Source organism: Diadema setosum, chromosome 12, assembly GCF_964275005.1.
Source record: "Diadema setosum chromosome 12, eeDiaSeto1, whole genome shotgun sequence".
Taxonomy (NCBI): domain Eukaryota; kingdom Metazoa; phylum Echinodermata; class Echinoidea; order Diadematoida; family Diadematidae; genus Diadema; species Diadema setosum.
Window position 1 is genome coordinate 17,356,629 of NC_092696.1, and position 15,525 is coordinate 17,372,153.

At 41.0% G+C, this 15,525-nt stretch overlaps 1 protein-coding gene across 1 annotated transcript; it reads left to right on the plus strand.

Annotated features, from left to right (window-relative positions):
• Positions 1-593: 593 nt before the first annotated feature.
• LOC140235766 (gamma-butyrobetaine dioxygenase-like) lies at positions 594-14,406 on the plus strand. Its single transcript, XM_072315775.1, has 7 exons — positions 594-875; positions 7,682-7,895; positions 8,617-8,764; positions 9,900-10,011; positions 10,739-10,941; positions 12,705-12,871; positions 14,252-14,406. The coding sequence occupies exons 1-7, from the start codon at positions 594-596 to the stop codon at positions 14,404-14,406; spliced, it is 1,281 nt and encodes a 426-aa protein (XP_072171876.1).
• The last annotated feature ends 1,119 nt before the right edge of the window (positions 14,407-15,525 follow it).

A 15,525-nucleotide genomic window follows, 5' to 3' on the forward strand; every position in this document is an offset into this window, starting at 1 on the left:
CCCGAATAACCCGACGGGTTCTATTCACATGAACTTTTTCCAGAAGAAAGTACTATATGGGTGTACATGATGGAAATATTTTTTAAAAACCGACAAAATATTATCTGGTCGAGAAAGGGGTTGCCAGACCGCCCTTGCGCCCCCCTCCCCCCCCCCCCCTTAACTTTTGCATCGATTGTCCGATTTTCCTCAAACTTTCACTGATGTGTTCTATTAATGTTGCTGCTTTCACTCAATCCAAATTTCTCATCGGGTTTGGGTTTCGGGCCTATATCCCAGCCAAACGTTGTGTGAGACCACCCCACCGGGAACCCCCGAAAACCTCCTATGCGAGTTCCCAATGGATAGCATGCGTACAGCTGTATAGGATTCTGTCTTCCCAATGCTGTGAATTGGGTATTATTGTCACGCATCAGTAACCCTTGGTTATCACGTAGAGTGTCCATAAAATCAGCTCTGAGACCGCAAACACGCTCACTTTATTTGTCGTTTTGTGACCTCCGTACAAATGATATAACGTCCTCAGAAGGGATAACTGTGCTGCATAATATAAACTAGGTCTCCGACCGCGCTGACTGCTGATTCAGCAGAAAATGGTGGATTCGTCGAGTATTGTGCCGCAAGCGTTCGAGGACGAGTCCGTGCTCCATGCCTCCTGGCCTGATCGCGACGACCATGACAACGCCGGGAAAACATCGACATCCATTACGCGAGTGGTCGCCAGGTCGATAACGATCGCACGGAGCCTGACTGTGTTCTGGGACGAAGGCCTCGGCGGCGCCTGTCAGGACTACCCGTATGTTTGGCTGCGTGACCACTGCAGGTGTCCGAAGTGCTTTCACGCGGGATTCCAAACAAGGCTTTCGGAGTTTAAGGTGAAGTATGGTTAGTCCTGTCATGGAGCTTTAAATCAAAACTTCCCTGTGTCTTTGTTTTAATGAACCTCGGAGGTATACGAAGCTTTCATTGTATAATTCCAAATTTGTTTTCTCTTTCCTTTCGCCCAATTTTACTTGTTTGTTTGTTATTTTGTGTGTGTGCTTGTTGCATTAGTAATCACAGCATAGACTGGCCACAAAGCCATACTCCATTGAGAGCTGACAGGGCCTTTCCTATAATCGTTGTTTCATTTTTTCCAGAGTCCAACTTCATTTTCACACTTCTCCTATTCACTTCCCTTCTAGCTGTTTCTTCTATTTTCATAGCTATATTATATATATATATATATATATATATATATATATATATATATATATATATATACATATATAAAATATGTGCAATCTTAAATCTCCATCTATTCTTATATTTTTCTTCCTGGAAACATAGTTTCTTTAATAAACTGATGAGGACAACTGCGTTGAAAGCTTGTTTTGATGCCATTTTATTGAATGTAGGTATAAATGTATTTTTAAGAGGTCTGTTTTTTCTGCGTTACAAGGCAAGGCGTATAAATACTGCCAATGTTTTAGTATGAGGAATCGTCTTCCAGAACTATGGATCCAATGGTGGTCTCAATGAAGAAACTACAAACAGACAGACAGAAACAGACAGAGAAGGATATTTTTTTCTTCACGTTGTAATACACATGGCGCTTGAATATAAAGCTGGTATTTCACTGAACGGCGAACGTTTGCGAATGTAGCGAATTTGAGATACGCCAACTTTTCTGACGAATGTTTGCGAAAAATCAAGGTTCGCTGCTGCCATTAGCGACAGTTAGCGACTTTTAGCGATGTTTAGCGACAATTAGCAACACTTGAGCGAATTTGCAACTGATTGACAAATTGCCCTACATCGACGTAAATAAGCACTGAATTGATCAGTGTTTTAGTAGTAGCCATGATAAAAAAAAAAAAAAAAAAATCATGGGCGTACATACTCGAGCAGGATTCGAACCTACGACCTCCTGATCACCGGACAGGCGTCATCTCCACTAGAATACCGAGCTTTCGCCCGACAGCAAGTGTTGGTTCTAGTCCCTATAGCATGCAGCGGGTACTGCTAAAACACTGATCAATTCAGTGCTTATTTACGTCGATGTAGGGCAATTTGTCAATCAGTTGCAATGAAAACATCTCGACGGAAGAATTTCATGAATTTGAATAACAAAGCAGTACCCGCTGCATGCTATAAGGACTAGAACCAACACTTGCTGTCGGGCGAAAACTCGGTGGTCTAGTGGAGATGACGCCTGTCCGGTGATCAGGAGGTCGTAGGTTCGAATCCTGCTCGAGTATGTACGCCCATGATTTTTTTTTTTTTTATCATGGCTACTACTAAAACACTGATCAATTCAGTGCTTATTTACGTCGATGTAGGGCAATTTGCCAATCAGTTGCAATGAAAACATCTCGACGGAAGAATTTCATGAATTTGAATAACAAAGCAGTACCCGCTGCATGCTATAAGGACTAGAACCAACACTTGCTGTCGGGCGAAAGCTCTGTGGTCTAGTGGAGATGACGCCTGTCCGGTGATCAGGAGGTCGTAGGTTCGAATCCTGCTCGAGTATGTACGCCCATGATTTTTTTTTATCATGGCTACTACTAAAACACTGATTAATTCAGTGCTTATTTACGTCGATGTAGGGCAATTTGTCAATCAGTTGCAATGAAAATATCTCGACGGAAGAATTTCATGAATTTGAATAACTTGAGCGAATGTTTGCGAAAGTGTTTGCGAAACACAGGCGACGACTATTAGCGACTGTTAGCAAATGTTAGCGACAGTTTTGCAAATATTAGCAACTGTTTGCAAATCCCTTGCGACAATTTGCGAATGTTTTGGGACCTGGAAAAGTACCAGGCGATTATGTATAGTCAGACCCATAAAACGAACGTACAACCTTCCACTGCATTCAGATCTCTTGTGGCCACCTTTCAACATGGATTTCCAGAATAGGGAAATTAATTTCTGCCAAGAAGAGGCTCAACGTGCTGCTAATAGCCTTGAAGAGCTGCTTTTCTGGCTGCTGTTACAGCTTTCGTGCAGCTTAAGAGAAAGAAGATGAAGAAAAACATCAAAGGAAGAAGAAAAGAAAGACTGAGTGGTTGTTGCAGAGGACAGACTTTGGTCCATATGAAAAGCTTTTGCAGCAATTACAGTCATGATGGAGATGTCAAGAGCTTCAAGATCTTTCTTAGAGTGGAACCTTGCCTGTTTCAGAAGCTTTTATATAGGATCCATATGGTTACTTGTTCGCTAGCAGTGGCGAATCAAATAAAAATGTTAGCGACACCGTGTTACGACCGTTAGCGAATTCTTACGAGTGCTTTGCGAATGTTTGCAACTGTTAGCGAAAATACAAATTCGCAAAGAAATTTTGAACATGTTCAAAATTTCTTTGCGACAATAAAAACCGTTTGCGAACTATCTTGCAACTGTTGACGAACATTTTGCAACCATTTACCGAACCCTGGCAAAATCCCAAATTCGCTACGTTCGCAAACGTTCGCCGCTCAGTGAGAGACCCCCTTTAAATAATACACCTAGCTTACAAACCCGTGTCCAACAGATAACGGACGTTAGTAACTATACATGTATCTCAATTTCTGTAAACGCGCGCATATGTGTTTCTGTATATAAGGTATAACGAACTAGTAGAGTTTGATGTGCAAAGTCTTCTCCTTTATGACGTAATGACCGCTATTAGTCCCTTGTTATCAGATAAAAGGAGACACGGTAGAGTGCAGGTCAAGTATGTGCTATCGTTGAGGTTGGACCCCCCCCCCCCCCAAAAAAAAAAAAAAAAAAAAAAAAAATAGGCCTGTAAGAAAGAAAGGAAGAAAACTCCATCAGGTCAAGTAGGCCCTACTTCATATTTGGTTTGGTTTTGTTCTGTTTGTTTTGGGTTTATTTTTTTGTATTTCTTTTGTTGTTTTTTATTTCTTTTTGTCCAACCAGGGTTGCACTGCGTATTTAAGTGCCAGTCTCGCGTCGGTCATTAAAATGATCGTGTGATGATAAACCAAATTGTTCAATCCCTCTAATTGGGCAGAAAATATTTGGATATTCTCCCATTAGCAATGGAAAACATTTACCTGTTAAAAAAAAAAGATAGGCCTACTATACGACAGAACGATATTACATTACGACAAACGTAGTAAACCAATAATTCACATGACAGAGAGCGATAGTATGAATATTCACTCGGCAGTAACTTTGGCAAGTTTGGAACAGTCGGAAACGCAGAAGGCGAAGCCGGGTGTGTTTTGGACTGTTGAAAAGTTACATATTGTGGGAATGATAGGTTTACTCATGCGGCGTTCCCACTATCACGATTGACGCCACGATTGAAATCGTGGTCTTAATCGTTGAGCAATCGTGGCGATCTTATCAGTTTGTATATCAGATCATAATGAAATCTTGCCGAGGTCAATCGTGGCAATCGCTTTAATCGTAGAAAAGTTTGAGACGGTTCAAATATTTTCTACGATTTAAACACGATTAATTTATGATCGTGATTATCACATCAGATCATCTTGGATCGTAACAAAATGCAGCGAATCTCATCTAATCGTGCTTCTTATTCGTGTCGATCGGGATCAACTTTTTTTTTTGCTTCCCCCCCCCCCCTCCGCTTATTTCTTTTTTCACATTTGCTCTTATTGTACATGCAGACTATATTTTTGTATTATGCAAGGTGGTAGCCTGCATCTTTAGATCATTTCCAATATTTCATAATCATTATTTTTTATGATTTCATGAGATTAATGTTGTACGGTGTATCATAAATTCAAATACCCTCCCCCATGAGAGTTTCGAATAAAAAGGCATATGATACATTATGCGAATAATGAAATCAAACACACAAGCAATACTATCAATTCGGCCAACTTCTCCATATTGAGGGAATTCATCATTTTCTACATGTATTTCAGAGGAGGCGCAAACATTACTTTTTGTCTTGACTTTTTTTTTCCTGGGGAAGAGGGGTAATGATCTAATCTGTTTGGGGTACTTTTTTTTGGGGGGGGGGGGGAGAGTGAGCATGTCAAGGATTGGATAATCTATTAATTTCTTTAGGTTGATTCGGAGGAGGGATTATCTGAAGTTGTGTCGGGTATGGGTGCTGCTTGCCTTCTTCTTCTCTGCTGTTAATAATGAATAATACGTAATAATGACGTATATTTAGTCGTTTGCAGTACTGCAAATGTCACGATGTCATCATCCTCAATCTGTCAAACCTTGCCATCATCAATGGTTGTAGATTGCAATTACTCTGCTAAAGTTAAGGAAGCAATGAAGTACGTTGTCAGCCGGGCTATATTTCCGTTTGGGTCCAATATGTAGCTAAAATGGTGGTCGCTTTCGATCCCGATCGTGAAAGATATCGTATCCTATATCTCAACAGACTGCATTGGTTCACAGTATATAGTCGCATGCTTTGGAACGTATCACAACGTAGCTGCACGTACCACATCGGGGATCCCGATCGTAGTGATAGTGTTAGATCGGTACCAATTGTGGACTCAATCGAGACAATCCTTTCTTGTCGTATTTGAAGGGGAAACCAAATCGTGACAGATCGTATTGCCTGAAATAGACCAATATAGTGACTGTATCGCATCCAAGCGTGCCTACGCGTATCGACTCGTAAACGTGAAATTTCAGATGAGTTGAACAAAACTTCCACGATCAGTTACGAATGGCTAATTGTGGTGTTCGTAACATGACGCACGACAGTGGGAACGCCGCTAAAGGCCCGACCAAGTAATGTGCATTATTTGTTTTATGAAATGGTGAAATGCTTTGAATTCCGCGGCAGCTATTTGTGGAGGATTCCCAGCTGGCCAGAACCAGCTCCAAGCTAACTGAACCGCCAACAGAATTACAATGCGTTATAGATTTTGTAATAACATCAGGCGATGTATAGCTGAGCGTGTGACAAGTGAGCGTATGGTATCGGCCATCAGTACACTAACGACCGGGCACCATCAAAAAAAAAAAAAACGAAAAAAAAAAGGAATGATAAGAAGTAAATATATAAATAATGGGTTGCCATTGTAAACTGTAAGAGTATCTATTACACAGTATTATTGACAAAGCGCAAAGAACGTCGGTGCCATTTGGAATGGAACGACTCACTATGAAAGGGTACATTTTTGTAGACACAGTGGCATGAATGTTGCCTATTTATACACCATCTCTCTCTCTCTCTCTCTCTCTCTTCCTCCCTCTATCTCTCCCTCACTCTCTCTCTCTCCCTCCCTCTCTCTCTCTCTCTCTCTCATCATATTTGTGATCACACTAAAAGTGATGAAATCCCCGATGATAAAACCAATGAAAACGTGGCTTTCTATGAACGTAAATGCACAGAAGTATTACATTACTCTTCAGTGATAATGACGACTGGTAAAACGAACGCGGTGAATAAGCCAGTTCGTATAGCTCATGGGCACGTTGGTACAAATGACCTTTCTTTTTTCTCAGTTGGTTAGGCACTTCAATCGTTTTCAAAGAGACATGGGTACCGGTAAGCTTGCCCGACGTAATAATTCATGGAATTCGTGTTCAAACAATGAATGAACTTGCATAGACCAGGTGACCAGAATGGTCCGTCAATCAACCGTCGGGGAAGCATCCATTTCATTGTTTTGCACTGAATACATTAAAAAACTGTTTTATTCATATTGCCAAATACCAGGTTTGCTGTCAGGTGGATGTACTGGCAACCAGCATGTACAAGGATTGCATGAATAATCATTGTATGACAGATGCTTATCTCAGTGAATTTAAAAACCAACTTGCCTCTTGGTACAAATGACCTTTTTCTGCTCATGCGCAAAGTGGAACTACGAACTGGCTTATACCATGATTATGATGATCAAGCAGTAAAGATGACTATACGGATGGAGCCCTAATCATGAAATATCAGAAACAGCAGTATACTTTGGGAATGCAAATCGATGTTTCATCTTTTGACGCATTAATCTGGGTCTAGGGCAATTACCCCCTGGGCAATTACCCCGGACCCTTCCCCTGTCCCTAATCCTAATCCTAATCCTGAAACTAATCCTAACCATAACCCAAACTCCTAACACTAAACCCAACCCTAACCCTAATCTTAACTCTAACCTTACCACTAATCAGTATTTAGCCGGGGGGGGGGGGGGTAACTGCCCTCGGGGGGTAATTGCCCGGATACGCATTAATCTATTCATGCATGTGAATGAACAATGGGACTGTAGATGAATATATCATACGCCTATAAATCATTTTAGTATGCATATTCATTATACATAATGTGTGTACGGTGTATGTATTTCATAGATGAATTATGAGTGTGTTTTGTAATTGGCCTATAGTTATGCATGTCTGTGTCCTGCGTAGATGTATGTAACAATCCGTACTGTAAAGGCCGCTCTGTTCAACCTTTATTCAACCGAGGCCCACTTTGGCTTCGACAAATGGTTATTTCCGAGGCCCAATATTTGCATCGAATGTGAATTATGTTGGTTTCATCTTTTGAGCAACATCTGCACAAGCTGTACAGACCACCGGTTGAAAAAGCGAGGTTTTAGGTGTACTCCTATAGTTTATACACTATATATCCCCGTATAAACTGCAAGAATATATTATGCAATATCTTTTATTACTTCATTCTTTTTGCGTCTTTTAACGCGATTGTAAATGTATAAAAGTCAAACTATTAATGAGCCATTCTTGACTATTGCAGGACTTTGACATCGATATCGATATCAAGGATGCGGTCATCGGCGATGATGGTCGATCACTATCGATTTGGTGGAGCGACGATCACCGCAGTCAGTACTCCAGCAAATGGCTGTTCTGCAATCGTTTCGACCAATCCGAAGGAGAACCGGTCCGATCCATCGAACCGGAATTGTGGGAGGCAGAAAGTATGCGCATGCGCACATTTAACTACTCTGGTGAGTACAGGCCTAATAGCTATTAGATAGATATAAACACGGTAGATTATATTAAAAAAAAAAAAAAGTAGGTTGAACACCGAAGCGTCTGTCCACGACCAATATTCACGGAATTAAGTCCACAAAACCACATCTCTTCCCACTTCGAAGTTGAACTTTAGAAGGCCCATTTTACACACAAGAGCGCGGGAAAACTGAATTTTGGGCAGGGATTTACAAAAGAAATGTTCATGGTGGTTATTCAAATTAAATCGGTACTAAGCTGATCATGTTGCGTGACATCACGTCCACCTTATTGGAAAAGGAAGAATTACAGAAGAAAAGCAAACACGGAAATAAGGAGGAGGAAGACAGACAGACACAAGATGCCAACATGACACGTGACAGCATTATCTTATTGTCATGAATGTTTTTTTTATTTTTTGTTTTTTTGGTAGAACAAGCAGTAGCGCTTGTTGCAGTAATAACTACAATGATGTTGATTTCAGTTGTGATCGTGATCTCTACACTCACCGCATTGATAGACGAAGAAGGGAAAATGTTGAGAGGAATTGGAAAAGAAAAACAGGAAAAAAAATAGAATGGAGAAAGAAAGCACGAATGAAGGTGAAGTTTGGAGCTACAGATTGTATGAAATTGTTATTAAAAAATTGTTAAAAAAAAAAATATAATAGATTCGTGGAATTAGCCATTTCTGCTTCTCATATTTTGATCTCATTAGATATTGTCGAGTCCGACAAGAATCTATATGACATGTTGGTCCAGCTGAAAACAGTGGGCGTGGCAGTCATCAGTGGGACGCCGCCCGAGAAGGGACACGTCAGCAAACTCAGTGAGAGGATTGGATACCTCACTGTTACATCGTATGGGTGAGGCCTCCCCATCCTTTCCAACCACTCCTTCTCCCTCCCTTAACCCTTCTCCTCGTAATCCTCCTTTGCCTCCATTCCCCATCACTTCATTCACTCCTCCTCTTCATCCTCCTCTCCCTCCTCCTCTTATTCAATTGTCCTTGATCCTCTGTCTCCTCCTCCATCTTTTCCTCCTCCTCTTCCTCCTCCTCCTTGGTCCCTGTCATCCTCCCCCTCCTCTTCCTCCTCTTCCTCCTCCCGTTCCTTGTCCTCCTCGTCCCTATCCTCTTCTTTCTCCTCCCAATCTTCATCCTCCTCATCCCCCTCCTCCTCTCCTCCTCCCCCTTCCTTTGTCCTCGTCGTCCTTCTCCTCTTCTTACTCCTCCCAATCTTCATCCTCTTCATCCCCGTCCTCCCCATCCTCCTCTTCTTCTTCCTCCTCCTCCTCTTCCTCCCCTTCCTTGTCCTCCTCGTCCTTCTCCTCTTCTTACTCCTCCTCTTCCTCCTCTTCCTCCTCCCCTTTCTTTGTCCTCCTCGACCTTCTCTTCTTCTTTTTCCTCCCAATCTTCATCCTCCTCATTCCCTGCCTCCTCCTCCTCCTCCTCCTCTTCCTCTTCCTCTTTCTCTTCCTCCTGCTCATCATCCTCCTCCTCCTCTGCCTTCTCCTTTTCACCTTCCTTCATCTCCTCCTCCTCTTCCTCTAAACTCCGCTTCATCTTTCTCCCCTCTTCCTGGCCCTCTTTCTTATTCCCTCCTCCGATCGCCACTTCCTTCTTTGATCTCGTCTTCCACCACCTGTCCAACACCCTGTCACTTTTCTATTAATAGCCAAGAATTTATTTAAAGTAACTGAATTGCCTATCCATACCTGTTCCATATGCAGGTATATGCAGTCAGTACTAGATGAAATTAGTTACCCATATTATAATTCAGGTGAAAGTCAACCTTGTCTCAAAACCTCGAAAATCATTTAAATCACGTGTTAATTTCGGCTTACACATTACAGGATTACCACATGTTTATAGCCATGATAGCCATCCGGATTGTCTCGAAAGCCTATTCGTTTGAGATTTGGGTGTGATGTGCGTGTTTTTTTCTGAAGATGGCCCCCATCTTCCGAAAATGACTTTCTCTTCGTCACTTTAATTAATAGAACTACGTCGAATATCTATGGGAAACAGGAATGGGCTTTCGGCCATCCGTCGTACGGCCTGGAATATCGGCCCCTACACACCGACTACAGCTTTTGTCAAGACCCTCCAGGCGTAAGAAACTAGTGAATACAACAAACAAGTCTTTGACAAGTTGAATAGAAAAAAAGACAGATGGACAGGAAGTATAGAAACATACATAAGAAACAAAAACAGTTGAATGAAAAAGAAATATTGAATGAATTAAGCAGTGGACCAATAAAGATAAATTAATTAATCAGTGAACGGAAAGACACAAAAAACAACTAAAGTCTTAGAATGATAATAGATAGAGAAAGAGAGATGAAAATGGAGAGATAAGTAGATGATTACCTTTAGAAATAAATGATAAACGAATGAGATAGTACAAGTAAACAAGACGCTGACTATAAATGCAAGCCCACAGACACTCTGATGCAGGCACTTTTCTATCGTCACACTCTGAAATAGCAGGAACAAATATTATACTTACATGAACTGGGCTTGATACAATCTCCTTTTTCTCTCTCTCTCTCTAATTTGGATATTTTGTGGTCTGAAATCAAAGGAAATACAGGGATGTATAACAATTAATTTTGAATCTTAGTTGCCCGATCGGGCCAGCCACTGAAAGATAACTATTTTCATGTGGAAAATTTGGTGGCTCGACATTATTTCTTTTAATGGCCCCGCGGGGCTCCGCCTATTTCAACTATTTCAACTATTATGATCCAAAGCATTAATGTGTCTTTGTTTGTCGATAGCCCCAAGAGACGAATATAAACACGAGATGTAAAATTTGTTCCTATAATCTGTTTGCCAGATCTTTCTGCTCCACTGTATCGATCAAGTCAAGGGCAACGGGGGCGAATACTTCTTCGTCGACGGATTCAAGGCAGCCCTTGACCTCAAGCAACTCGACCCCGACGCCTTCGATCGGCTCACCGTTCCATGCTGGGAATCGCGGGTCAAGGGATGGGTGGTCAACGATCGACACTACCACTACTCGCGCCACGCCCCGATCACGTGAGGGCGCGTTCGTAACCTTGTCTTATACCCCGTTTTGTTGAAAATGTATAGGGGTTCAACGTTATACATGTAAAATAAATTGATGTAATACTTGAATTACGTTTCCTATAACATCTTACTTCTGACATCAATCACCTGTGACATTGTTACATTTATAGACATCTTTTTACCTCTGTCACTCTGTGGCATCTTAACGTCTGTCATAATAACCTGTGCCATTTGCCCGGCACCGACCATGTAGACAGGTAACATAGTCCATGGGCCAAGAGCCGAAAAATGGGTTGTTGGTACCACCCGAGGTGGCAAAACCTTTTTGGTGTTATTTTGTTTGTCGGACATAGATACGCTTATCAAGCTTATATGATAGCATTTCCAAATGAGTAGCTTAGTCATAATAAATAAATTTTTAACCAATTTGGTCTCGTTTTTATATCCCTATACTTCTGAATCGAAACTAACCGCTATGTGCACAAGCACTGCCTTCTGTATGTCCACAGGTGTTCTGTTGTAAACGCGGTGCGCTTAGTCTTCATTAAAGGCAGCGAAGGGAATATCCAAAGGTTTATGATGTCTACAGCTGTCACGCGGTGCGCTTAGTCTTTATCTAGAACAATGTACCGTTATCATAAAGTTCCTAATAAAAGGGATTATCTATACTGTTTTTATACCACCCTCTCAACAAATACATCAGTTTTAAACAAAAATCACTCTGTTCATTTACAACATTATTAATTATAATGTATTGTAGTGTACCGGTACATTGTTTTTGCATAATCTTTCATTGTTGGATGGAAATAAAGCGACATTGGCGTGGTATTAGCGTTTTCAACCCAGCGTTTTCACCGGAAAAATGATAAATAATTGAAAAAGACGCTAAAATTCACGAGAAATTGCTTTGTTGTTGTTGTTGTTGTTTTTAGATAAAGGGATATACACTGTATCATAAGCTTTGGATATTCCCTTCGCCGTCTTGAATATTAGACTAAGCGCTGTGGACATCATAACCCTTGGATATTCCCTTCGCTGCCTTGAATAAAGACTAAGCGCACCGCGTTTACAACAGAATACCTGTGAACATACAGAAGACAGTGCTCTTCTTTGTATAGCGGTTGGTCTCGATTCAGAAGTACAGGGATATACCAACGAAACCAAATTGGTTTAAAATTCATTTACTATGACTAAGCTACTCATTTGGAAATGCTATCATAGCTTGATAAGCATATCTATGCCCGACAAACAAAATGAAACCAAAAAGGTTTTGCCACCTCAGATGGTACCAATATCTGGCCTGGCCCATGGACTAACATACTTATGATGGTAACCGCAAATCTTAAGTAGTTTCCGTTTTGCAGAAGGGAACGCATAAGATTATGTATTCTCAGCAATAAACTTATTATCGTATTAACGTCACAACAAGTACTTTTTTTTTATTCACTTCACTTGATAATCAACTTGAAAACATTTTATTCTCTGGAGTTCAAACAAATGAGAGAGGTGTGCTACAATAAAATAATACCTCATGTCATTCACGCAAAATGTCATTCTACCCGACACCGTCGAAAATAATGAATACATACGAGTATACAAAAACTGAGTAAAAGTGATAGTCTTTAGTCCGATTTCTATGAAATATTCCAGTGTTCTTTTTCTTGTCTGTACCGTGTTCGTTTTAAATCCATCAAAACGTTAGGTAGAGTCTCCCCTCAATAGCAAAGCAATAACGGAGGGTGAAATGTGAGGCTTTATGTAATTGATATCAGATTGAACCAGGACAGGTCGTTGGCAAAAATCATCTGCTGTGACTTTTGGAAGACGTCCGTGATGCGGCTACCGGTCGGGGAAGTAGACGCCACCTATCGGGCTATGAAGTCCTTCCACAATCTGATGTACGAAGAGAAACGGGCCTGTAGACACATACTTCGACCAGGTAACCTAAAGGACCATAATATAGTTATGCAATGCAAAGGTGGTATAATGCATGAAACGGGAGCAGGAAAATTTATTGCGCAATTTTGTTTATTTCTGTATCGACTCACCCCCCCCCCCAAAAAAAAAAAAGAAAAAAGAAGAAGAGTGATGGAGCAATGCCATAGACCAGCCGACTGTATAAGTTAGACATCTGGAAAGAGATTTTGTGCACAGTAATTTGAAAGGTGGAGTTTTTAAATTTTCATTAAAAAAAGACACACAAAGTCATATTCGTCAAAATCAAATGTATGCTGTTTCCTTAATAATGCTTCATACAAGAAAATTGGGAAGGTGGCCAGAACATTTCGGTCCCTCATCACGTTGATTACATAACTATAATAAAGGACTACACGCATTATTTGCAAGGTGAAAACTGCAGTTAGAAAGTGTCATCGCGATAAGGTGATCGTGCAAAGTTTATGGCTGCGTCCATTGGATAGAACTGATCATAAGAAATAACGGTTTGTGTGTTTTTCACTTAAAACTACGTGACGTGACGAAGTTGTCGGACCCCCTGCACTGAGCCGTCTGTCGTCATTCTCAGCTCGTAGAAGCGGCAATGACTTTCGTTAGGGGAAACGCGGTTTATTTTTCCTTGTCAATGTTGTTTCTGCGCAATTTGTATCGGCAACAGTCGTAAATGTTGTGTCTTTGTCAGGCAGTTCCCAAAGGAATATCTGGGACGACGTAAACTAAAGCATGAACGAGATTTGCTGATATCTAATGGTTCATTTTTCCTTCCTCGTATCCTTCTCTCCCAGAACTGGGAAGCGTCAGATAACGGACACACTGGTGTAATAAATTTAGAACATGTTCACTGCTGATGAACACAGCAGTAATTGCCACCCTTATTGTGTATTTTGATCTTACGCTTCCCAGTCAGTTCATATTGGACTGTATGGCCAATTACTAATAACAGGACATTGAACTGGAGCAGGACAAGTCGTTGACCTTCTCTCTCCGCCCCCCCCCCCCCCCCTGTTTCGGGTGCTGTTCGTTATTCCGAAGGTTCGATATTCCGAAGGTTCGTTATTCCGAAGGTTCGTCCGAAACACACAAATTCCCTATACCTAGAGGTTCGTTAATCCGAAAATGACAACGGGTTCGTTAATCCGAACATTTGTGGCGTTATTCCGAAGGTTCGTTATTCCGAAGATTTGTTAATCCAAAAATGAAATTCGGAAAAACGAACCTTCGGAATAACGAATCTTCGGACTGAAGAGCCTTCGGAATAATGAACCTTCGGTATAACGAGCTGTAACCTTTGTTTCTCCCTCCCTCGCTCTATCTCTGTTACTGTACTCCTCTCTCTCTCCTTCCCGCGCCCGCTCCGGACCAGGCGATGTTCTCATCTTCGACAACAGCCGCATCCTGCACGGGCGAGAGGCCTACAGGGACACAGCGCCCTCGCAGGTTCATCTGGAAACATGTTACTTTGGCTGGGATAGCGTCGACTCGCGCCTGAGAAAACTGAAGATGACTTTGGCCAAGTAGAACTTAGTAACACTGTCTGTGATGTGGTCATGTATACTATTAGAGAGAAAAAAAAATCGTCTGTCCCGAGGAGTTTGTTTTCTTTTTTTTGTTTTCTTTTTTGTTTTTTGTTTTTTACTTTTGAGGTTCTCCTCCGATTCCGTGAAGCCAGACGTAGTCTCCGCGGAACATAATATTATCCCAAACGATAAAATACAGACTGATCTTAAGGTCAAGTATACTTGAGGCAGGGCTCGACGCTATAAACTTTTTTTCTCTCTCTCTTGTGGTCTATTCGAAATTCTTTAATGTGAAATTTTGGTGGCCTGAAAAAGAAAGATATTGACCGAAATAAAACAGACACATACAAATCCATTTTGAATCTTGTTGCCCGATCGGACTACCAAAAAATAACTTTTTCGAAATTTGGTGGCCAATCTTCAGTGGCCCCTGGCCATTGCTAATGGCATGCCGTACTTCAGGTATTGACATGCATAGTTTACTAAAATTGCTTGCTTATATGTATTACCGTATTATCATTCTGTCTATTGTTTCATCAATGTATACGCTTCCAAACGCACAACTATTTAGCATACTCTACTTTTTCAGGGAAGAGTCAGTAAAAATTCAAAAGAAAAACTGACAAAAAGTTACTTGAAATGATTCGTCAATCGATGTTGTGTCATTAATGTGACGTCATTATTGTGTACAGGCTGCATGATTGTCCAAACGCACAAAATGCCAAATCTAGTGCTGTTGATATTGAAACAAAGAGTGGAAATTCACTGAAATTGTTGCTGTCACTTTCTACAAGAATCTTTATCGTTTGTTTGTTTTTCTAGTATGGAAATGTTTCAATTAAACAGTGAGGGGAAAAGAACTGCAAAACGGACCACGTTTAATTCATGTGCAATGTGATAATTCAAGACATAATCTCCGACATTATCAATGCAATTATGAATATGTAGAAACGTACGATGAGCAAACCAGTGGATAATTGGTCAGTTACCACCATTTATTTTGGTGCGTGTAAGAAAAAGTTGATTTTTGTACAATATTGCATGACATGTACACCCAACACCATTGTATTATGTCGCTTTAAGAGGGCATGGATGACGCTAAGTATCCTATCAAGGGTAG